This window comes from Hyperolius riggenbachi, chromosome 5, assembly GCF_040937935.1.
Source record: "Hyperolius riggenbachi isolate aHypRig1 chromosome 5, aHypRig1.pri, whole genome shotgun sequence".
In the NCBI taxonomy this organism is placed as follows: domain Eukaryota; kingdom Metazoa; phylum Chordata; class Amphibia; order Anura; family Hyperoliidae; genus Hyperolius; species Hyperolius riggenbachi.
This window is the reverse complement of record NC_090650.1, coordinates 331,268,137-331,294,061: the sequence shown is the minus strand read 5'-3', so window position 1 is coordinate 331,294,061 and position 25,925 is coordinate 331,268,137. Positions and strand designations below refer to the sequence as shown.

General features: G+C 43.8%; 1 protein-coding gene across 1 annotated transcript in view; it reads left to right on the top strand.

The window, feature by feature from the left end:
- The window catches only part of LOC137517719 (maternal DNA replication licensing factor mcm3-like), a 66,769-nt gene that overhangs the window by 7,133 nt on the left and 33,711 nt on the right, over positions 1–25,925 (top strand). The window contains exons 2-3 of the mRNA XM_068234737.1: positions 13,608–13,720; positions 22,512–22,720. Of these exons, the coding sequence (XP_068090838.1) occupies positions 13,608–13,720; positions 22,512–22,720 (322 nt within the window). The remainder of the gene's footprint in view (positions 1–13,607; positions 13,721–22,511; positions 22,721–25,925) is intronic.

Sequence of the window (25,925 nt, the reverse complement as noted above, 5' to 3'; positions counted from 1 at the left end):
TTAACAACAACAGATAAAAACATTACAGCGTGTGTTGCCTTGTAAATGTCACACAAACCCACATGGTAAATAGCAGTAACAGTATTGGAATTGGGCACAAGGAAATGGCAAAACTTCAAAGACAGAATCAAAATATTAAACTGTGTTCAAATTTGACAGGAAGCCATCGCAGTGTTGTCACGCAGAGTGCCATAAAAGAATGACTAATAATAAAAGAAGACAAGCTGTAATTTTCCAGCTGTGTTTAGAAGGGATTGTGAATGGATAATTAAGAGGTGAAGATGTCCGGCAAAGCAGAAGCATGTGGCGTTCCACATACAAATGAGGAAAATGAAACTTTCCTGTTAACAAATTGCAACTCCTGAGCCCTCCAGTGGATTCCAAGACATATTACATGCAGCCAGGAAGCTCCAGCAAGTATTTATCCACACGGATAACAGAAGTATCATTGACAGTACAGGACAACTGACCTGAGAGTGGTGTGGAGGCCGCCAAATTTATTTCCTTTTAAACAATACCAGTTGCCTGGCATGCACCAGTAGTGTCTGAATCACACACCTGAAATAAGCATGCAGGTGACTGCCTTTAGGCTTCATTTGCACCTAAAAACAAAAACGCAAATGCAAGCGGTTTGCATTTTTGTGCGCAGTTTTTTTCCCCTCCCGGGGCTCCATTGTGTTTTTGGTAAAAGCGCTTTTCTAAGTGCTTTTCCAGAGCAGTTTTGTCATTCACTACCTTACGCAAGTCAGGAAGTGAACTCTGACCCGTAAAATAATAAACACAATGTATTTATTCTAAAAAATGCGAACGCAACCACCGCATAAAGCGGCTTTGTGAGCGTTTAGCGCTCTTTCTATACCTTCCATTATAGCAAAAGCGCCCCAAAAATGGCACAGGGACCGATTTGAGGACCTCGAAGGGGACGCAACGTGCAGATATGAACCTTCTCATAGAGATTCATTGCACAAGTGTTTTGTGGGCAGGTCGGAAGCCCTCTGCTGCTGCGTCCTCAGTCCTGGTGGTCTGGGAGCAAGCACTCAGCAGCAGAGGGCCGTTGCCATAATAAGGTGGTGGATGCAGTACCACATAAAATATGTATTATGTGGTACAGTTGCAGCAAAGCATACTTTGTAATTACTCTATGCTTCACCACATGTGTTGCACCACACGTATAATGCGCAATGCAACTTTTTCGCTTTTGCATAGCAACATCCCACTGTGAACATATAGTGGTCACATATGGGAAAGAGGAGTAGAGAGCTTTCCTGCTAAAAATGTTCCAACCTGCACAACTGATCTTATCTGGATGCTGATCAATTGCAAAAACTCCTGTTGATACAATATTATATCAAATATATGATCAGTCTACTTACTACACCTTCCCTTCTCTGGTCAGCATTAGAAGAGTACAAGTTAGGCCTGGTGCACACTAGAGGAGTTTTTCTGAGCGTTTTGAGTTTTTGAAACCTCCTACTATCCTCTGTGTCTATGCACACTGGAGCGATGAGGTATTGTAAAAAAAAACCATAGCATTACATTGGGAAGAGCTTTTGAAACCTCTAGCGTTTGGGGAGCTTTTCTGGTGTGTCTCAGCCCTTAGTGCCATGAGCTTAGTGAATTGTGACTTCAGGACAGCATGGCACCTTGTGCAGATTCAAACTGCACAAACTGACACATTTGGCTGGCCCTGGTTTTCCAAGTTGTGTGCAATTTTCAAAACATCTGCATGCAAGCCAAAACTCCTTGCATCTTAGGGCTGGTGCACACCAAGAGCGTTTCTGAGCGCTTTTCAAATCGCCAGCGCTTTGAAAAGTGCTTGGCTAATGTAACCCTATGAGGGTGTTCCCTCAGCAGTGTTGTGATTTTATCAAACTCACAAACGCGCTGCATGTAGCATTTTTTCACACCAGAGCGATTTTTTTCCCAAACGCAAACATGGGTCCTGCAGCATTTAAGAGGAAATTACGCCTCAATGTAAAGTATAAGAAAACTGTAAAATCGCTTTAAAAATTGTTGAACAGAGTGATTTTCAAAGTGTTTTTTTGCCAAAAGCTGTTCGGTACTTATCCGTTAGCCGGGCGCATCCTCTAGGTGGCGACAAAACTCCACCAGAGTTACAGCTTTCCCTACTATCCATGTCGGCCTGGAGGGGGAATAGTAATTAGCGCCACCTGCCGGATGCGCCCGGCTAACGGATAAGTACCAGCTGTTCACTACCATGTCAAATTGCACTTCCTGTTTTGCCACAAGAACTACAAAATCGCTAAATGCAAACACTCCAAAATCGCTAGGCTTTAATAGAAAACCACTCGGCACATGCCAGGAACTGCTACTGCAAATCACTACAAAAAGTGCTAAGCGTTTGCGATTATGGATAGCAATTTTGGTGTGAACTAGCCCTATAACTAAGGCCACATACACACATCAGACCATAGTCTTTGGAAAATGAAAGATCACAGACCAATCTTACCACCCTTCATGTAGTATGAGAGCCTTACCTTCACAGTCTTTTCTATGGAGATGAACTCCACATCAGAAAAAAATCTTTGCAAGATGCTGCACACACAGATGCTGTACAGACACAAAAGATCAGTATCTGCAAAAGATCTGTTCCTGCCATAGATCCGTTCCTGCAAATTGCATTCATAGTCTATGAGATCTGCAGATCATTATACACACATTGTTTAACTGACATTCATCTGCAGATCAGACAATCATCTGCAGATCTGAAAATCCATCCTGGTGGATCTGATCTGCAGATGAATGTCAGTTAAACAAGGTGTGTATGAGGATCTGCAGATATCATAGACTATGGGCTCTATTCATAAAAAAGTTGTTGCGAGAAAACTCCTGGAGGGAAAATACCGCAGCGGTATTTTACACTTCTGGGTGGTCATTCAAAGAAATCTTGAAAGCTGCGATGCAAGAGCGGAGATCTCCCGCTGAAAGCTGGCGGTAAGCTGTCGGAAGGCATGCGGAAACACTTCAGCCGGCAGAGTCCCTCCGTGCGCTGCTCTCTCTGGGAGGTCTGTCCCATTCACTTGTATGTAATCCGCAAAATCAGAGGAAGCGGTATTTCCCGTCCACATACCGCTTCCTCTAATCTTTATGAATGGCCATTTTGTTACTTTTTTCTAGATAAATCTAGAAAAACACTGGAGAAGGCGGAAATTTCTCGCTCTGCTGGGGGATTGTAGATTTTCATGCGGGAACAGCTTTTATGAATGCCCACTTTGCTAAATGGACGGGAAAATCCGCTGTTTTGAGCGGAAAACTTGCGGTAATGGTTTATGAATAGAGCCCTATGAATGCATTTTGCAGGAACTGATCTTTTGCAGATACTGATCTTTTGAATGTCTACAGCATCTTTGTGTGCAGCATCTTGCAAAGATTTCTGTCTGATGGGGAGTTCAGCTCCATAGAATAGACTGTGAAGGTGTGGCTCTCATACTACATGAAGGGTGGTAAGATTGGTCTGTGATCTTTCATTTTCCAAAGACTATGGTCTGATGTGTGTATGAGCCTTAACAGTCAGGCTGGGCGCCCACTACAGAATGCTAATTGCAATTGCTTAGCATTTTTGATAGCGTTTTGCACAGCAATTTTCATCATTTTTTAAGCCATTTTTTTGTTTAGTGCTTGCGTTTGCATTTTTTTTTTTTGTCAGGTAGTGAAATTGCTGCAAAAAAGGCTTTTCGGAATACCCAGGCTGTGTTTTTTAACCTCTTGGGTGCCTGTTTTCAGATATATTTCACATCAGAAAGCCTGCATATGTAACATTTCTTGAAGTTCTTCTAAGCTGCAGCAATTAAATAGATTGTTTAGAAAGACTAATGGTGCCCATACACGATACAATAAAAATGTTTGATTTTCCCGTTTATTTGATCTAAATGATCGAATCAAATGAAGGTTGAAAATATTTTTTTTCGATCAAGAAATTCGAACGATTATCCCGTAACAGAATAATCAAACTAAATTATGTAATCGAAAAAAATGAAAGATTGTATCATGTATGGGTACCTTAACCACATGAGGACCGGCTGACTTTTTCATTATCTGTGCTGCGTGGGCTCTTCAGCCCGCAGCACAGATCGGGTAATAGGCAGGGCGATCAGACTTCCCCCCATTTTTTTCCCACTAGGGGGATGTCCTGCTGGGGGGTCTGATCACCGCCACCTGCTTGTGCCTTGCGAGGGGGCTCCTCAAAGCCCCCCTCCGCAGCGATATTCCGCCTCCCTCTCTTTCCCTCCCTCCCCTTCAGTCTATGGGCGGTACAGGACAGCGATCCGTCCTGTACCGCCTTAGGCCTCATACACACATCAGACCATAGTCTTTGGAAAATGAAAGATCACAGACAAATTTTACCCCCTTCCATGTAGTATGAGAGCCATACCTTCACAGTCTATTCTATGGAGCTGAACTCCCCATCAGACAGAAATCTTTGCAAGATGCTGCACACAAAGATGCTGTAGACATGCAACAGATCAGTATCTGCAAAAGATCAATTCCTGCTAAAGATCCGTTCCTGAAAAATGCATTCATAGTCTATGATATCTGCAGATCATCATACACACCTTGTTTAACAGACATTCATCTGCAGATCAGATCCACCAGGATGGATTTTCAGATCTGCAGATGATTGTCTGATCTGCAGATGAATGTCAGTTAAACAAAGTGTGTATGATGATCTGCAGATCTCATAGACTATGGCCACATACACACATCAGACCATAGTCTTTTAAAATTAAAAGATCACAGACCAATTTTACCCCTTTCCATGTAGTATGAGAGCCATACCGTCACAGTCTTTTCTATGGAGCTGAACTCCCCATCAGATAACAATCTTTGCAAGATGCTGCACACAAACGTGCTGTACAGACACAAAAGATCAGTATCTGCAAAAGATCTGTTCCTGCAAAAGATCCGTTCCTGCAAAATGCATTCATAGTCTATGAGATCTGCAGATCATCATACACAGCTTGTTTAACTGGCATTCATCTGCAGAACTGAAAAATCCATCCTGGTGGATCTGATCTGTAGATGAATGTCTGTTAAACAAGGTGTGTATGAGGATCTGCAGATCTCATAGACTATGAATGCATTTTGCAGGAACGGATCTTTTGCAGGAACAGATCTTTTGCAGATACTGATCTTACAGCACGTTTGTGTACAGCATCTTGCAAAGATTTTTTTCTGATGGGGAGTTCAGCTCCATAGAAAAGACTGTGAAGGTATGGCTCTCATACTACATGAAGGGTGGTAAGATTGGTCTGTGATCTTTCATTTTCCAAAGACTATAGTCTGATATGTGTATGAGCCTTAAGAATGCAATTTGCAGGAACAGATCTTTTGCAGATACTGATCTTTTGTGTCTGTACAGCATCTGTGTGTGCAGCATCTTGCAAAGATTTTTTTCTGATGGGGAGTTCAGCCCCATAGAAAAGACTGTGTAGGTGTGGCTCTCATACTACATGAAGGGTGGTAAGATTGGTCTGTGATCTTTCATTTTCCAAAGACTATAGTCTGATATGTGTATGAGCCTTTAGATAGGCTCCAGCCTATCAGATGCCGGCGATCCCCGGCCAATCACAGGCCGAGGATCGCTGATATCCTTTACGGCGCTGCTGTAACAGCAGCGCCGTAGGATGTAAACACCGGGGATTTTTCCCCCGCGTGTTTACATTTAGCCTGCGAGCCGCGATCGGAGGCTCGTAGGCTGTTCACGGAACCCCCCGCCCGTGAACTGACATGGAATGGCCGCTTGATGTAAATCCACAAACGACCAGCCGCCGCCTATCAGCGTTGGCTGGTCATTAAGTGACAGATTCAGAGAAGATTCAGGGCAAGGAGAGGCAGTTTTTAAAAAAAAAAATACACATCTAAAGGGAAGTTGGGGCTGCCTCCTTTATTGTAACTCTGTCTCTGCACAGAGAAAATGTATCAACTCAGGCAGCACCTTAGTTCGGGAATTCCCCGACCTTTTATCGCAAGTGTAAATATTTTTTTATGAATTAGCACACAAAAGTCTAAAATACCGATGCGGTGTTTTCTCTCCAAGATTTTTTTTACCGCAAATGTTTTATGAATAGAGCCCTATATGTCAAAGGAAGAAACAAATACATTGCTGGCCTTCACTAGTAGGAATGATCAAAGAGATGCAAATTCTTCCGAGGTTGCAAATATATGCAGCTTGAAAATGGGCCAATCAATTTAAACCTAGATTTAAATTGATTGGTCCATTTTAAACGACATATGCATAAACTCAGAAATACTGATCATCCCTATTGATTAGCTGTGGTCAATAAGATGCAAATAATTCTGAGTTGATGTGGGATTATGCAGATTTTGTATGCAAATTAATACAGCTTTAGGCCTCTTTTCCACGAACTGTTGAGCTGTGTGCTCAGCAAGCAGTTGCCAGGCAGCAGCGACCAGTTACCAGGCAGCAGCGAGCAGTTAACAGGCAGCAGCAAGCAGTTACCAGACAGCAGTGAGCAGTTGTGAGAGTTTGAGAGGCATTTCACTGCCTATCAACAGTTCGTGGAAAAGAGGCCTTAGGGTAGAAACACACTAGGCAGAATTGCGTTTTCCATACCACATCGTGGAAAATGCATCTGCGATTCTGCCTAGTGTGTTTCTACCATGAAAATGGACCAGTTGAATCTCAAGAAACTGAAATTTGATTGCTCCATTATCAGGCTGCATATATTTGCATAACATTTTGCATAATCCTGCATCAATTCAGCGTTAATTGCATCTCATTAACCATTCCTAGTCTTCACAAATGGATAATAAACATAAATAGTGTGTTAGGCCTCTTATCCACAAACTTTTGAGCTGTGTGCTCAGCAAGCAGTTGACAGGCAGCAGTGAGCAGTTGTCAGAGTTTGAGAGGCATTTCACTGCCTATCAACAGTTTGTGGAAAGGAGGCCATAGAATGCAACATCCAACTACTCTATGTACAATTCCCAACACTCACTAGAAGACTAGTGGGTGGAGTCTCTTTGTTCACATGACCTTGGATTTATAATGGCATCAGCAGGGGGTGGTGCTGTTTAGCTAACATGGACTATCAGGGCGGGTTGGAAGATCAGGAGTTGCGTGATGCACAGAGGGAATATCTGGACTTCCTGGATGATGATGTGAGGCTTTTTCCTCTGTATAATCAGTACACATGTTCCACTGTAGCCATCAGATTAAGCATCATCAAGTAACTATAGGCAGAATGTCTGTATCTGATGCAATGAGCTCTATTCACAAAACCATGTGCGGTACCTCTTTTGTGGGAGAAAAATTACCTCCAGTGATAATTCACTAAAAATAGTGAAAATAGTGAGTATTTACTAAAAATGTACCAAGTGTGATAAATGTTTGATAAAAGTGCGGATAAACAGGTGATAAAACAGTCAGTCAGTGAAGAGGCTGGATAGTGTAATGGTTAAGGGCTCTGCCTCTGATACAGGCGACCTGGGTTCGAATCTCGGCTCTGCCTGTTTAATAAGCCAGCACCTATTCAGTAGGAGACCTTGGGCAAGTCTCCCTAACACTACGACTGCCTATAGAGCGTGTCCGAGTGGCTGCAGCTCTGGCGCTTTGAGTCCGCCAGGAGAAAAGCGCGATATAAATGTTCTATGTTTGTTGTTTGTTTGTTTGTAGTAATATGTACGGGAAATAAAGCTTTTTTTGACCACTGTAGGGCAGCCCATATGCTTGTCACCCATTACACAGATACGACCCAGGAAAGCCTGTCACATTTAAAGTGAGACCTCAACTCTTGCACAGGACAGAATGAAAACATATAGAAATGCACCCCGTATGTATATAATTTAGCCTGTCTAATTCCCCCTCATCTGTGAATAATCACAACTGTAATTTGAACTCTCAGCTGTGCCTGCTGGCTGCCTCAGCAGAGAAGCTAATGTGTAAACACAGAATGTTAACCCTATGTCTGCTTCCATGAAAGCAGGAAGTACATACACTGGAGATTTTTTTGTTAGATTTGTATCAGCTGTAACAATTTTTTTTTTGTTTAAAGGTTATTATGCTGTTGCTTATCTTTTAGAGCAGAGAGGAATTTCCGGTACTTATCCGTTAGCCGGGCGCATCCGGCAGGTGGCGCTAATTACTATTCACCCTCCAGGCCGCCATGGATAGTAGGGAAAGATGTAACTCTGGTGGAGTTTTGTCGCCACCTGCCGGATGCGCCCGGCTAACGGATAAGTACCGAATTTCCTCCTCAGCGTACGAGGTCTGAAAGTGCGCCTTGAGATTAGACACACTAGTCTTTTCTGCCTTCTATGTAAAATTGACAAACTCGAGCAAACAAAGCTCAAAAGGCTCCATCCTGAAGGCCAAAAGCAGAGCAGTGATAATTATCACGTACCATTTGTAGGTGATAAAAAAAATCCTTAATTACCACCAACTTTTCAATTGAGAATCTCAAATTGGAGATACATTTTGAGGTAACTACTACACTTTTACCGCATGAGGTAATTTAGGGAGAAAACATTTGTGAATTTCAAAATGGAGATATTTTGGTCGGTGTTTATCACTACCTAATTTAACTCATGCGGTAACTCATTGAGAATAGAGCCCAATGTCTGTATCTGATGTCATCCCCAATTATCTGAATGTCTGATGCTATCTCTTTGTAGCAAGCATTGTGATGTGGATTATTATAATATAGCTCTCCTGTAAAGCTCAGTTACCACTTGTTGCAAAAAATATACCCATTGAGTAAGTTTTTTTTTTTGTAAGCTGCACTCTGTGCAAGAAATGCATCCTATTATTTAAAATAGGATTCACTACAACTTGTAAAAAAGGCAATCCTGACAAATGGAATGTAGAGTATGAACTTGCTGCATTTTTCTGGATGAGCAGATCCATTGTCCTTTGCAAATAGTGCAACACATCCGCTCCCCAATGGGCTCTATTCACAAAGCATTACTGCATTCGGTAATGCTGAAAGCAGCTCATTTTACTGATCACGTTCCCTAATTACAATTCACTAAACCAATTACCGTGCAGAAAATTAATATGACAGACTAGTGAGGTAAATTACCGACTTGTGCAGTAATTTCCTCAAGAAATGTCAAATTACAATTCACAAATATTTACACATTTGATTTACCGGGCAAAAGTGGTGGTATTCTCCAGCTCATAGCAGCTGCTAACTCGCTCTCCCCATGCTGTCTCTGTGCGGTAGATTTGACAGCGATTAGGGAGAGCTACACAGCCCTGCTTCTCAGTTGATTTGATGCAATGGGGTATTGGGTGGGCATTTCACTGTATCAGAGCAGAAGGTGACAATTTTGAGGGCTTTTCTGCATCCCATTAGATGTAAAAATCTGTATTCTGGCATACAGAAGAGCTTCCCCTGGTGGCTGCAGCAAATCTAAAGGGATAACCGGATACATTGCACAGAAAACCTCAGTCATACACACAGCGCCCTGCCTCATCGCTGTCCTGCTACATGGCTGGTAAGTGACACTTACCGAGCCGGGCTTAGTGAATTGAGGCATGTTGGGTGAATTCTGCCCACACAGCGCAGTAGAATGGAGCCCTCGGCGGGCAAAGTCTGCTATTACTCGGCCATGGTCCAGGAAGAGGAGCTGGACGGCCCTGATGTGATTAGCGACAATGGGCTTTATTCACAAAGCATTACTGCATTCGGTAATGCTGAAAACAGCTGATATTACTGATCACCTTCCCAAGTTACAATTCACTAAGGGCTCTTTCACACTAAGACGTTGCGTTTGATGCGACGTTAAGGTCGCATAACGTGCCCCTAACGCAACGCAGGTTAGCCTTGAAGTTGGACGTTACATTGAACTGCATTATGCGTCTCTTGATGCGTACTTGATGCATACACTTTGACGCATACTGATCGAACGAAAACGGCGCATGTGGCACATTTTAAAAAACAAAAAAACAAAACATTACTGAGCATGTGCAAACATTCTAACGCAGCGAAATATATATTGCACAGCATGCTGCACTTTCATTTTACGTGCTGCGTTATACTCCTATGCAACATGGGCACTGTGAACAGCACATTGATTTTTCAATGCTGTGAGTTGGGCTGTGTTACAGGCTGCTGTAACGTGGGACTTTAACGACCCACTGTGAAAGCAGCCTTAGGCTCAACACACACTATCAATCTAGGTTGTTCAATCTTACCACTTTCATGTAGTATAACAGCTTATCCAATCAATCATTCAAGGTATTTTCAATCTTTTGGCCCTTATACTACATAGATTTGGTAAATCTGTACAACCAAGATTGTATGGTGTGTTGAGCTTTAACCTATCTCCACACAGAAAATCACAGTTCCCGACTAGTGAGGTAAATTGCAGACTTGTGCGGTAATTACCTCGGGAAATGTCAAGGTACTTCTCCGTTAGCCGGGCGCATCCGGCAGGTGGCGCTAATTACTATTCCCCCCCCCCCCCCTCCAGGCTGCCATGGATAGTAGGGAAAGATGTAACTCTAGAGGAGTTTTGTCGCCACCTGCCGGATGCGCCCGGCTAACGGATAAGTACCAATGTCAATTCACAAAGATTTCCGCATTTCATTTACCGGACAAAATTTTTTTCTGGCTCTCCCCATGCTGTCTCTCTGCGGTAACTTGACAGACATCCTTTGGGGTGAGCTAGGCAGCCAACAGAGCCACACAGCCTGCTTCTCACTCTGATTACTCTGATTGTATGCGACAGGGATGCCGGTGGGTGTTTCAGTGTATCAAAGCAGAAGAACCATACAATTCTCCAGGCATCCCTGTATCCCTTTAGATGTGCATATTTGTATTGTAGCACATAGAAGAGCTCCCCCTGGTGGACACAGGAAGGAAAACCTCCGAGTCACACACAGCTCCCTGCCTGACTGCTGACCGGCTAGAAGGCTGGTAAGTGATACTTACCAACCAGTGCTTAGTGAATTGAGGCATGTTTGTTTGGTAAATTACCGAACTTCTGCCTCATGGGGGAAAACTTTTGTGAGTTTGGAAAAAAGGGTAAAAATACAGCAGGAGGTATTTTACCATCCAAAATGCTTTTACTGAACTGCCTATTGTGAATAGAGCCCAGTGTCTTGTTGCTAATTTTCTGGGGCCTGCGCTCTGCAAGGACAACGGAGTGGTGAGGGAAGACTCAATAGGATCCTGAGGCTTTCCTCTCTGAAGGTAAGTATCTGATTTTTGTACCTCAGCTTCGGCTCGGGTACGCTTTAAAGTGAAACTTAAGTGCACCTAAAAAAAAAAGTTTCTACCATCCACTTGCAGCTGCCCTGTCCCCCGCTGTCACTACTCAATGCTCCCGTTGCCCGCAGTGCCCAAGTTTCAATTTTGGCGGCAGAGCTGGTCGCTGGCCGTGCGCGTCTTCGATCACTCTCCCGCCACCGTGAGTGTCCTCCATTTGTATGTAGTTTAGAACCTTTTGAGCTGTGTTTTCCAGACTTTGGAATTTTTCAGCAGAAAATGATATCCTACGCAATTATTCCGCATTTTTAACGACTTTTTCCACTATTACCACCAAGTTACCATATTATTTAAAGAACCACTCTGAAAAATTCTGTGAATGTGGGGGAAAAAACCCACTGTCTGTAATTTTTTGTTACAAATGTCTTTATGAACAGATTGTATATGTAAGCTCCCATACTGCATGAAAATGGTAATTTTGGCCAATCACAATTGGATCTGTGTACTCGGCTTCAGGACCTGGATACACTGTTAGGCCCCTTTCAGATGGACGGCTGAAGTGGGCATTTGCCGAGCAGTTCAGCCTCCTGTCTGCCACCCACCAGTGCAATTTAAATGCAGCCGAATTGCAGCAGTTGTGTAACACCACGCGTGTCAAGCACTGACACGCGATGGTGTTACTGGGCAGCAGAGAACAGCGACCTGTCGAATCTGAGCGCTCAAATACTGAGAGCATGATTCACTTACAGATGTCATTGGATCAATGTTTTCTAATAAACACATGAGTAAATGTAATTTTGTTTTCTTCATCTATTTTGAGTACTGCTTTGAAAATCGGATGTTTTAGGTCACATTCATTTAAAATATATAAAATGTTAAAGGGGCCACAACTTTCATGCAACACGTTAGGCTTTCCCTATTACATAACTGGTAATGGGGTTATTAGAACAGCATCATTTTTGCCATAGTGCCCCTCTAATAATCCTGGATTTGAATGCATATTAAATATATGCATATTTTGAGAGAAGAAAAAAAATACTTGCAAAGTGAGAAGTTAAAAAATAGAAGGTAGGTCAAGAGGTGATTGTTAAGCTACGTACACACATGCGACAACGATCGTTCGTTGTGAATGACGAACAAACTTTTAATTGATGAAAGAACGACCTAAGTAAAGTTAGTTTTTAAAAGTGTGTAACGATCTGATCGTTAGAACGAACGTTACATCACGTAAAGCAACTATTGCGCTTGCGCATAAAAATGAAAAGTTCCACAGAGAAATAGCGAAATGCGCATGTCAAACCTAGTACGAATGACCGTTTCCAACGATGTACTACTTTTGCAAACGATCGTCGTTGGGAAAAATCCGCCAAGCTAGATCGTTCGGTTTTTAACGATCTAGCTCGTCCGTTGTTAGACTTAATGGTCGTTGGCTGCTTTTTTTTAAACGATCGTCATTTGAAACGATCGGGGAACGATCGTTTCAAACGACTATAGTCTCATGTGTGTACGCACCTATACTTGCTGTGTAATTTGTTCAGGTTTGTTTGATCCGCTCACTGTGAGCTTGCTGGTCAGCATCTTTACTGCTGGCAGTCCTGAACAAAAAAATGGACTGCATCAACTGTCCTTATGTATAAACACACTCACTTCGCATGCGGAAATGCACTTGCAGTAAATTCCCGACTGAAATAAGACCATCTTGACATTAACAAAATGTTACGTATGGTTTACAGCATGCGTAAAAAGTGCAGCAAAAGGCGGTAATTCCCGTAAAAAAAATTGAAATTCACAAAGGAGCGCATTATTTCTGACTTAACTACCGACTTTATATCACCTACAAGTAGTGATATATTTAAGTTCCCATTGATTTAACTGGAGTTTGGACGCTGTTTGCTGGGCTTACTTTTTTTTTTTTTTTTTATGCCACCCTTTTTTCGCATGGTTTCCGCATGTTTACTACATAATTACGCATGTTTCCCCAATTTTTTTGCGCATTGTAACCGTAGGTGGAAAATATGCAGACAATTTTTAGTGAATGTGGAAAAAATTCAGAAATTATCACTGCCGGTAATATAGCGGTAAAATCTCTTACCGCATGTGTGATTGAGAATCTAACCCACAATCAGCCAGACAGACATCTCAAATGATCTATTTGGGGAAAGAAGCTATCTGCTACTAATTTTAATTAATTTCCATCCTGTGTTGAAGTTCCTCTTTGAAATTAGCAAGAAGTGCAATCGGCCTAGGCTGTATACAGTTTGCATTACATTTAGATGCAATTGTGAATTCTTAGCATTTTCTTGACTGTGTCGATTTGTGATATACACCTAGAATACCACTGATAGAACTATGCATACAGGTCAGTGAAGTTTCATGATTACTCTAAGAATTTGTTTTGCTTTTCCCTTGCAGCAAGATCAGGGTGTCTACCATGGAAAAGTGAGGGATATGATTGGAGCAAATGAACACCGGCTCACTGTTAACTTGAATGATTTCAGGCGGAAAAATGAGCGCAGAGCCAATCTGTGAGTACATATTTATCAGAGCTCCTTCACACCAGAAGCAAACTACTCTTCAGCTCTCTGTGGGTCCTCACTTCACCTCATGTTCACAATGAGGCTGGCAAAGCCGGATTAAGGACACATGGGGCCCTAAGCAAAGTAGCATAGCCAAGTATAGGTAGCCAGGTATAGGTGCCCCCAGTATAGGTAGCCAGCTATAGGTGCCCCCAGTATAGGTAGCCAGCTACAGGTGCCCCCAGTTATAGGTAGCCAGCTATAGGTGCCCCCAGTATAGGTAGCCAGGTCTATAGGTGTCCCCAGCAGGGGCGTTGTTAGCTCCAAAGATCAGTGGCATATGCCACTGATCTATTCTGGGGTGCCCCGGTTGTCTTCCAAGTAGAGTCAAGCAGCGGGCACCAGTATTCACCTCTGGCCACTTGGTCTCCAGATTCTGCAGACATCTTCCCTAAAGCCCCATCTACACGATACGATTCTTTGTACGATTCGATTACGATTCTATTTACGATCCGATTAAATCCGACATGTCTGATCGGGATTCGATTTAATTTGATTTGCCATTGTTTTGCAATAGCAAATCGAATTGAATCGAATCAGGATCGGACAGGTTGGATTTAATTGAATCGTAAATAGAATCGTAATAGAATCGTACAAAGAATCGTACCGTGTAGATGGGGCTTTACGGACTTCTCCACCTAGTGTCTGAGAATGAATCATATGCAAGAGCTCCTAGAATCTGATTCTCAGATGCTAGAGGGAGAATCGCCAGCTACAGAGGATGTCTCTGGACACTGTATTTATGTGATATGCTGCATTGTTTCTCCCATCGTCCTCCAGGATGGCTGCTGCTGAGACATTGCTTGTCCCCTCCCCAAACGGAAACACCTGTAAGAGTAATCAATTTAAAAGAACCCGCCCTTATATAAGGACTCCTCCTCCCTCACCAACTCAGTTTTTTGTTTGTTTCCCATCACCTGAGGATACACCTGTAGACATTTGTTGTTTTAAGGCATAGGTTGGCCTGGGGCGCCTATGTTGTTAGGCAGGGTTTTTTCCTGGATGGCGGTGGAAACTGTGAGTAGGATGCCCCAGTTTTAACCTGTGTGCGGTGGGGGCGGAATGTTACCTGGCTGCAGGTTGTCCAAAAGGATCGCCGCCATTACCGCCCTTCTTGCTGCGTCCATGTGTTACAGAGCAGCTAGAGATGTCAGAAGTTATGACATAGGATCTCCTGGTCCCACAGGTGTCACTTCTGCTAGCCGCTGTTTGGCCAATGAGGACAGGAAGTGGGGCGGTGTCTTCAAAAGCCAAGAGAAGCGCGGATTCCACGCACTCTACACGTGGGACGCCAGCGACGCTGCCATGGAGCAGAAGCAGTCCTCCGCAACAGCAGCCTCTGATGCCCAACCGAGACTTTCTCTCTCGGGGGAATTGGCACAGGTACATATATGAAAAAACAATAGCTACCTATAAATACCTCTAGCAAAATGTTTTTTCTGAGCAGTGACTCTTCTTTCACGGTTTTGCAAAACTTGCACAGCAACAGCCTGAGAGATTGAGATGCCAAAAGTGTAACATTAGATTACATGATAAGAAATGGAACTGCTCCTCACGTTCTCCACTATGCTGGAAAGATGGGATCACAGACAATAGGCATCCCAGCCTGTTCCAGCAGCAAAGGTGAGTGCACTGATGGTGCATTTTTTGCAGGAATATACACTCATATGGTTGAGATTGCAGTGTGATTTCCCCTGTGTTTTACCTTTTCCCTTTCCCTCTATAACCTAGCAAGCTAAAAGTGCATGCAAAGCAGAGGAGGTATCGAATAGGGTTTGGAGAAACTAATATCTTAAAAATGTTGCTACTGCAACATTGGGCTTCTCCAGCATTATAACGAGGATTTGTCAAGCCTGCACTAAATCTGTGGTAAAGGTAGTGATTGACAATTTACGTAAACAGCTAATGGAAACTTTCGGGGTAATGGGGAATCCCTGAGCAGTTTCAGGGTATGATTGTTTTCCCAATTTGATTGTCAGGCTTGCAGTAAACCTATGCTAGCTGTAGAGACTGATGATTGTTTGCAGAAATATGCACTTACATGATTGATTGTTAGTGCTTTTCCCTTGTATGGTTTATACTTTCCCTTATCCTCTGTGTCCATGCAATGTAGCAGTGGGTGCAAAGCAGGAGTGAAGGTGAATTGTTGCCATTGCGGCAGTATGTTTCCCCAGGGTTATAGTAAGATTGGTCAAGCCTGAACTGGAGCGATGGTGATTGACAATCTATGTAAATGAGAAATAAAACTTTTCAGGAAGTGAATCTCTGGGTAGTTTCAAGGAGTTCCTTTTTTCAGATCTGTTTTGCATTTGTATTGGTTTCAGATCTGTTTTGCATTTGCATTGGTTCAGATCTGTTTTGCATCTGCATTGGTTCAGATCTGTTTTGCATCTGCATTGGTTCAGATCTGTTTTGCATCTGCATTGGTTCAGATCTGTTTTGCATCTGCATTGGTGTCAGATCTGTTTTGCATCTGCATTGGTGTCAGATCTGTTTTGCATCTGCATTGGTGTCAGATCTGTTTTGCATCTGCATTGGTGTCAGATCTGTTTTGCATCTGCATTGGTGTCAGATCTGTTTTGCATTGGCATTGGTGTCAGATCTGTTTTGCATTGGCATTGGTTCAGATCTCTTTTGCTGTTGCATTGGTTCAGATCTGTTTTGCTTTTGCATTTGTGTCAGATCTGTTTTGCAATTCCATTGGTTCAGATATGTTTTGCATTGGTCAGATCTGTTTGGCATTGGTTCAGATCGGTTTTGCATTTGCATTGGGGTCAGACCTGTTTTGCATTTGCATTGGTTTAGATCTGTTTTTGCTTTTGCATTGGTGTCAGATCGGTTTGGCTTTTGCATCGGTGTCAGATCTGGTTTGCATTTGCATTGGTGTCAGAGCTGGTTTGCATTTGCATTGGTGTCAGAGCTGGTTTGCATTTGCATTGGTGTCAGATCTGGTTTGCATTTGCATTGGTTCAGATCTGGTTTGCATTTGCATTGGTTCAGATCTGGTTTGCATTTGCATTGGTTCAGATCTGGTTTGCATTGGTTCAGATCTGTTTGGCATTTGCATTGGTTCAGATCTGTTTGGCATTTGAATTGGTTCAGATCTGTTTGGCATTTGCATTGGTTCAGATCTGTTTGGCATTTGAATTGGTTCAGATCTGTTTGGCATTTGCATTGGTTCAGATCTGTTTTGCATTTGAATTGGTTCAGATCTGTTTTGCTTTTGCATTGGTGTCAGATCTGTTTAGCTTTGGATCCATTTTTCATTTGTTCTAGATCTGTTTTGCTTTTGAATTTGTTTCAGATCTGTTTTGCATTTGCTTTTGGTTCTAGACCTGTTTAGCATCTGTATTGGTTTCAGATCTGTTTTGCATATGCGTTGGTCTCAGATCTGTTTCGCTTATGCGTTGGTCTCAGATCTGTATCGCTTATGCGTTGGTCTCAGATCTGTTTCGCTTATGCGTTGGTCTCAGATCTGTTTTGCATTTTTCAGATCTGTTTTGCTTTGGCGTTTGTCTGATATGTTTTTTCATGTGTTTCAGATCTGTTTGCCTTGGCGTTTTGGGTTCAGATCTGTTTTCTGCTTTTGATACGAAGGTGGAGGATTTCTGCTCTCTCCACCCATCGGTGTCAGGGAACAGATTGGATAAGTTATCAGTGGACTGGCTGAGCGGTCTCCCCTACACATTTCCACCATTCAACTTCATTCCCAAGGTCCTGAGAAAGATGGAGGTTGAAGGGCAACAGTGATATTCATAGGTCCCTGGTGACCGAGAAGGGCATGGTTCCCTATCTGTTGTCTCTAGTCCTGAAAGGCCCATGGCATCTGGGAAAAGACAAGACCTTTTAGTTCAGGGGTCAAATGTTCATCCAAATCTCCTGGTGTTAAAATTGATAGCCTGGGTATTGAGGAAAGAATCCTGGTAAGACTGGTTTTCTAGAGAGGTGGCATCTACTTTAGTTAACTGCAGAAAGATTTCCACAACGAGGAAATATGCAAACATTTGGAACGCATATTCTTCCTGGAAGAAAAAGAATAATATACAGACGGTTTTTCTTCATACACAATTGTCCAAGAAGATTTGTCGTTAAGTCTTATTTTCAGTAATGAAATTCCAACCAATGCCAGGAAAATTAATTCCTCCTTGGGATTTATCTTTAGTTCTAAATTTCTTGACTCCTGATAAAGTTGAACCTATTGCTCAGACCCCTTTAAAGGGACACTTAAGTCAAACAAAAAAAATGAGTTTTACTTACCTGGGGCTTCCAATAGCCCCCTGCAGCTGTCCGGTGCCCTCGCCGTCTCCCTCCAATCCTCCTGGCCCCACTGGCAGCCACTTCCTGTTTCGGTGACAGGAGCTGACAGGCTGGGGACGCGAGTGATTCTTCGCGTTCCTGGCCACAATAGTGCCATCTATGCTGCTATAGCATATATCATATACCACATAGCAGCATAGAGGGTGCTAATGTGTCTGGGAACGCGAAGAATCACTCGCGTCCCCAATCTGTCAGCTCCTGTCACCGAAACAGGAAGTGGCTGCCGGCGGGGCCAGGAGGATCGGAGGGAGACAGCGAGGGCACCGGACAGCTGCAGGGGGCTATTGGAAGCCCTAGGTGAGTAAAACTCATTTTTTTTTGTTTGACTTAAGTGTCCCTTTAAAGAATCTAACATTAAAGGTAGCAATAACATCAGCTAGAAGAATTGGGGATATTCAGGCATTATCCGTTAACGACCTTTTTATATGGTTATTCATTCAGAATTGTGTTCAGACCTGACCTAGCCTATCTTCCAAAGATATCTTCAGCTTTTCATCGTTCACAGGAGATTGTTTTACCGTCTTCTTCTCCCAAGCCGCAGGATGTTAGAGGAGCAGTGAAACAGATTAATGTGAGAGAGCTATCATAGTTTATTCAGAAAGGACAGCTCAGTGGAGAAGATCTAGCTATTTATTTGTATCATATATGGGAGCCTCAAAAGGATTGCAGGCATGAAAAAAAAAAAAGAAAAAAAAAAAACACCACTATAGCTAGATGGGTTAAGGAGCTAATAGGTTGGGCTTACAGGGAATCGCAGGAAGTATTCCATACTAGAATTACGACACATTCTACTCTATCCTTGGCAGCCTCTTGGGCAGAGAGGTCGTGAGCAAGCCTGGAACAGATATGTAAAGCAGCTACCTGGTCGTCACACACAACTTTTGTGAAACACTACAGAGTTGAACTACTGTTAAGCCAGGATCAGAGTTTTTTGGAAGAAAGTATTACAAGCCATCATCCCTCCCTAAGGAAAATTTCTCGCTGGTCTCAGCAGCAGCCATCCTGGAGGACGATGGGAGAAAGTCCCAGCTGCTTACCGGTAGCCGTGTTTCGGCGAGTCCTCCAGGATGGCTGCCGAGTTCCCATCCCTATTGTAATATAGTTGCTAAGTTTGATTTATGTTAAAGGTGATGTACTCTTAATAACTGAGTTGGTGAGGGAGGAGGAGTCCTTATATAAGGGCGGGTTCTTTTAAATTGATTACTCTTACAGGTGTTTCCGTTTGGGGAGGGGACAAGCAATGTCTCAGCAGCAGCCATCCTGGAGGACTCGCCGAAACACGGCTACCGGTAAGCAGCTGGGACTTTCTTGTATTAATGGAGAGCGGGCTTCATCCAAAATGTTGCTGGGCAGGCTTAGTTAGACCGCTGTTAAGTTCCTATAAATTTTGCTCCACCCTTGACCACACACATATTCTGGTTTGTGGCCACACCCATTTTTTGGCTGGAGTACCCAAAAGTGCCGGGATCTCTTAGGATCCTCCTAGCAACGCCCTTGGTCCCCAGTAAGGGTAGCCAGGTCTATAGGTGTGCCCAGTATAGGTAGCCAGGTCTATATGTGTACCCAGTATAGGTAGCAAGGGTCTATATGTGTGCCCAGTATAGGTAGCCAGGTCTATATGTGTACCCAGTATAGGTAGCAGGCTCTATAGGTGTGCCCAGTATAGGTAGCCAGGTCTATAGGTGTACCCAGTAGCCTGAAAGGGGAAGCAGTGGGCACAGATCAGCAGGGAGGGGGCAGTCTCCCCAAACCTCCCTCACCTTTGGTCTCCCTTCAGCAGTGGTGTAGCAATAGGGGGTGCAGAGGTAGCGACCGCATCAGGGCCCTTGGGCGCCTGGAACCAGAAAGTGGTAAGTCGTTCCCCACTTGCTGCCGCTTCACTACACTCTGGAGGGAGAAGTGTAGAAGGGGGGCTCCAGGTAAGGTTGCCTGGTGGATAATCCGGCCCTGGGGGGTGGGATTTGAGGGCAGTTTCTACATGCTGTTTACATCTGCATTTGGCTCATAAGTGGCAACCAACGTCCTCATCACTTTATAGCTAAACGGTGTTCACTGCTTTGAAAGCAGAAGGGGGAATGAAGCCGGCACCATCCAATGCTCTTTTACAGTTTTATTTGCAGACTGTCCTGCAATTTATTGGAAATGCTCTTTTGTCAAGCTATGACAGCCTCACAAAGGAGCATGTCCAACGCTCCTTGGATGGTGCCGGCTTCATTCCTTCTTCTGATATTACTCGAGTGGTGATCGAGTTAGCCGTATCACACCCGCTGAATAACCTTTTGGGGTAGTGCATCTCTTCAATTCTGCTGCTTTGAGAGCAAAGAATACTAGTAGCCTCATTGAGGTAGAACGATTTTTGTCTGGTGCTGTATAAATCCATAGTTTTGGTGTTGGAGGCACCTTTTTTGCATCCATCTGAAAATGGCGCCTGTGAATAATGGCGCACAGTGTTGCCGCTAATCCGTTTGCCGCTTATCGCTATTTAACGTTAAAGCCTTATTGTTATTTAGCGTTAAAGCCTTATTGTTATTTAGCGTTAAAGCCTTATTGTTATTTAGCGTTAACACACAGAACCCTCTCTGTACCTATCCCTAACCCCTAAACTCCCTGGTGGTGCCTAACCCTAACCCCCCCTGGTGGTGCCTAACCCTAACCACCCCTCTGGTGGTGCCTAACCCTAACCCCCCCCCTGGTGGTGCCTAACCCTAACCACCCCCCTGGTGGTGCCTAACCCTAACCACCCCCCTGGTGGTGCCTAACCCTAACCACCCCCCTGGTGGTGCCTAACCCTAACCACCCCCCTGGTGGTGCCTAACCCTAAGACCCCCCTGGTGGTGCCTAACCCTAAGACCCCCCTGGTGGTGCCTAACCCTAACCTTGACAGTGTTACATTAAATCCATTCATCATTTTGCAGTTAAATAACTTCTGCAGTTTGGCTTATGTAGGGCGCTATTGATAAATAACGTTAGTGTGTGCCACTATTGATAAATAACGTTAGTGTGTGCCACTATTGATAAATAACGTTAGTGTGTGCCACTATTGATAAATAACGTTAGTGTGTGCCGTTTTTCTTCTTTTTTCCCTGGGCGCCATTATTATGCAGTACTAACGATAAATAGCGATAAGCGTATCTTTTTAATGCGGCGCCATTTCTATGCATAGGCACTGTGCGCCATTATTCTCTGATCCCCCTTTTTTGGGTGATCAGGCAGGTTGCCACATCTGATAATGTTGATCCTTTTCATTGAATGCTGAATGTAGCTTTAAGGCTAGGTTCACCATGGTCATTTAACTAATGCATGAATTATAATGCGTCATAATGTTTGTGAACTACAATTGAGACTGGCCATACAACTTTAATGAGACCCTGTAACAAAAAATGTGCCCCTGGGGGGTACTTACCCAGGATCCAAAGGCTTCCCCCTCCGATCGAGGCTTCTCCCGCCATCCTCCATACCATGGGCTCGCTGGGCCCCTCCGAATCCACAGCCAACAATTTGTCAGGCCGTGGCGCAGGCGCAGTAGCGCCTACAATATTTACCTTTCCTGGCTCCAGTGCAGTAGTGGCTCCCTTTTTCCGCCTGATCCCGAGCCGAGAGCTTCTACCGCGCTGGAACCGGGGGAGGTAAATATTTACATGGCCGCCATTCGGAGGGGCCCACTGAGACCACTGTGGAATGGGGGAAGCCTTGATAGGACCCAGAGGCTTCCCGCTCCCTTTGTATTTCTTCAATACAAAGTCTGCATTCAGTGAGTTCGAAAAACGGGATCAGTTACAATGCAGTACTGTGAACAGGCTCATAGATTTAGATGGGCAATAAGTTGACATGCAGCATTATTCTGCAACTCAACTGACCACTGTGAACTGGGCCTGAATCTTTATTTTAGAGTAATTACAGTAGATTCTGAGAAATCCACTTGATAAGTGAACAGAGCGACATGAAATTCAAAGATGCCTTTGCTGGGCTTCCAACAATAGCCACAAAACTGTATAAAGGTATATGGGAAACCCCAGCAAAAGCGGCTTTAAAACTGCTGCCCGGGCTCCTCATTGGCTTTCTCTCCTCCTCCTCCTTTCTCTCATGGCTGTACATGCATTCATATCAAGTTGTCTTGCATGCCTAACAAAGGGGAGAAGAAAAACCCTTGTGTTTTCAATCTATTGAGTCAACCAATAAAGGGCATTATACCATACGTAAGCTGCATACAGACTTAAGTGATCATTTACGATCGTCTAGGCCAAAAATCTAAATTGTTTTGAGCTTTGAGCACAAGTAGCAATTTGCTCTATTGTGTTGTGGTCAATGTAATGGCACCTTGAAAAAGTATTATTTCAAACATTTTAAGGCTACATATGTATATGTAGTTCAATATCTCATTCACCCGTAATCCCTTTATTCATATAATTGTCTTTGCTTTCAGATTACTAAATGATGCATTCATAGAGATCATTGCATTTCAAAGAGCCTTAAAGGACTTTGTAGCTTCAATTGATGCCACGTATGCCAAGCAGTTTGATGAGTTCGGCGTTGGGTTTGAAGGCAGTTTTGGTGCAAAGCATGTGTCTCCACGCTCTCTGACTGCGGGCTTCCTGGGGAACTTGGTCTGTGTTGAAGGAATTGTGACAAAATGTAAGTGTATCCTAACTGCCCTTCTGTTGAACCAGGTTTAAACCGTTGGAAAGGTGAAAGATGTTACTCTATCTATCTCTATCGGTTCTCAAGAGCCTTATATGGTAGGCTTAGGCTACAAGCACACTTGACATTGTGATGTTTGCAGTTGCTGTCATTATGCGCTGCCCTAACTCTCTCTGCCGGGAACCTCTCAATGCAGCCCTATTCTATCCTGGCTCCACCGCCTCCCTTTAGATTGTAAGCCTTTGGCAGGTCCCTCCCTCCCTGTGCATCATACTTGATTGTGCACTCTGCCCACAGAAAAGTGTAAACTAGTATTATTGTGACTACTACCCCAGTATATGATCTGGCATTCTGTATCTTATTGCTTACTAGTAGACCCAAGCCCATTTTAAAACGGGCTCTAGGTCTATCTTTTACTCGTCCACCCATGCACACGCCGCCCCCAGCTCCCTGGCCCAGTCCTGTCTCAACGGCTGTCTGCACATGCGCAGTAGCAAAAAGCACGGACCCAGCTACACAGAGACAGCACACGCAGGAACACTGGTTTTATTATAGAGGATTACCTGTATTGTCAGGGGCAAACACAGGATTTTTAAGGGGGGGATTCCTGAAAGGTCCAGAAGCACTTATGTCCCCGAGTGCTTCCGAATACAGGTGGCTCCATACTGCCCATGCACAAAAGTGCGCTGGCGTATTACGGAGCTGCTTATCTTTGGAAGTACTGAAGGACACAAGTGTTTCTGAGGGCTTCTGGAAGCAGCAAATTTGAACGGGGGACAGCGCTGGCACAACTCCCCGAGAAAGGAACGGGAGATAGACTTAGATTGGACAATTCAGTGGAATATGTCACATGTCACATAGCGCAAGCGATACCCATATGATGCAGGGATATATGCATCTGCGGAAGATGGCGGCGCTATATAAATACAAAATAATAATAATTTGCCTCACAAGGATTGCACTTTTATTTAGCTTTCCTGTATGACAAGACACAGCCAGCCAGCACTAGGGGAAGAGGGAAACAAAGGTTAATGAGGGAGGGCTGGTGCACACCAAGAGGGCTTCTGAGCGTTTTTCAAATCAACATTGATTTGAAAAGCGCTTGGCTAATGTTACCCTATGTGGGTGTTCCCACAGCAGCGTTGTGATTTTTTTCAAAATCGCAGGTATACCGCATGTAGCATTTCTTTGAGTGATTCATTCAGAAATCGCTCTGAAAATCGCACTCACTAATTGCTAGCAATTGCTATTGTGATTTTGGCGTGCACTAGCCCAGAGAGAAGAGGAGTGGAGAGAAATTGAGAATAGCCTGAGATGGAGCATTATCTGTATTGCAGTCCCACATCACACAGAGGCTACTTGCCTGTACTAGGACTCCTGTCCCTGCCAGTCTCTCCAACAAGTCAGAAAGCAGCCCTCCTGGAGTCTAGGGACTGTCAAAAAATGTTCACCTTGTTTAACAAGATGCAGTCATTATGATATAGGGGAGAGACAGATTTTTGCCCACGGACCCTCCAGGCAAGCTCTGCATCATGCTGTGTATAATATACCAGCTTGCCTGCCCTTTAATTGCCGTTTTATCAGCTAGCCCAGTATTTTGCATTGCCTTACAACAACAAACCTGAATACACCAGACACCAGCCCTAAATCACTGAATGAAAGGGGGCCTGGGGGGAGATTGCCCCCCAGGTGGAGTGGAGAGACTGAGATAGAGCAGATAGCGTATCTGTATTGCAGTCCTACATCACACAGAGGCTACTTGCATGTACTGTGTTCTGTCCCTGCCAGCCAAATCCAAAAAAGCTTTATTGGCAGGACCATTGGACCAAATACATTTAGCATTGCCAAAGCAAAAACAAAACATTAACATGGTGGTGGGGATGATTGTGGGAATAGGGGAAGGATATAGGTATACTGTCCATAGGGGTGTGGAGAATGTAAGGGATGGACAGCCTCTCACACAAGCTGCAGGCAGCCCTCCTGGAGTTTAGAGACTGTCAAAAACATTTCAACCTGTGACATACCTTATGTAGCTGTCTACATGCAGTCTTTACAATAGGGAAAGAGCTGAGTTTTTCCCACAGACCCTGCAGGGAAGCCTCTGTATATTTATCAGCTTGTCTGCTTCAGCGATTTCAGGGAATTTTTTTTAAAGGTACAGGAGTCTCAGGGGGGTGTTCCATACATCCAGAACCCCCGTCTGGATACGCCAGTGATTGTATTTGTCACCCCCTATTGTCATTGTCTGTAACCTTATTTACAGCGCTGCGTAATATGTTGGCGCTATATAAATCCAATAAATAATAATGGTGGTCCTCTGCGTTCGCTCTGTGATCCCATTTTCTGCACATGATTTTTCTGTGTTAGTTTGCAATTTGTTTCAGATGCAGTGAAATGCATCTGAATCCGTAACGTGTGCGTCATGCGAGATAAAGCAAAAAGCCACTCAATGCAAAAAAGTGAACAACCGTAAATGACAAGTGCTTCCCAAGTGGGCCATTCAAATCAATGCCCATTGCAGTGGTGTGTGTTGCCGCTTGCAGGAAAAGCGTGCATCTAACATGTGCTTCAAGCTTTCCACATTGGGTATTTTTACATGAAGTCAATCTGTACAACATAATCTGGGTATATGAAAATAATAATATAATCTGAGGCTTCTAAGCAAAATATAATTTGTAAATGTTTAGCAGTGCTTTGCACTGGAGAATTTATACAGGGAGAGGAGCGTAACTACAATCTACCGGGCCCCCCTACAAACATCTGCTGGGCAGTCCCTCAGTGCCCACCTACCCCTCCCTTTGGTGCTAAGTGGGCACACCTCTGTAAGTGTGAAGAGGCTGCAACTGAGTAAATGTCAAACCCGGTGTTATTAATGAATTATACTTGTATGACTGACAGACACGAGATGCGACACACAGATCTCATGTCTGACGCTGCAGAAATAACGCAGAAGCTGTTGTCAGTAGACCTGGTTTACAGATGTTATTAGCGCTTGGACAGAGATTGTGTACATAATGCACCACAGACTCTAGCTTGTTTACTACGAGCCCAAGCCTCAAGTCCAGTATTACTGCTTGTACATGCTGGGGTTTCTTTATCATAAGAAGAAAAACATGAATAATGCAAGTTGAGAGCCATTTTAAGTGCTTTTAAGCACACTTTATCAGTACACCACCACTTTAGGCTCTATTGTTTCATT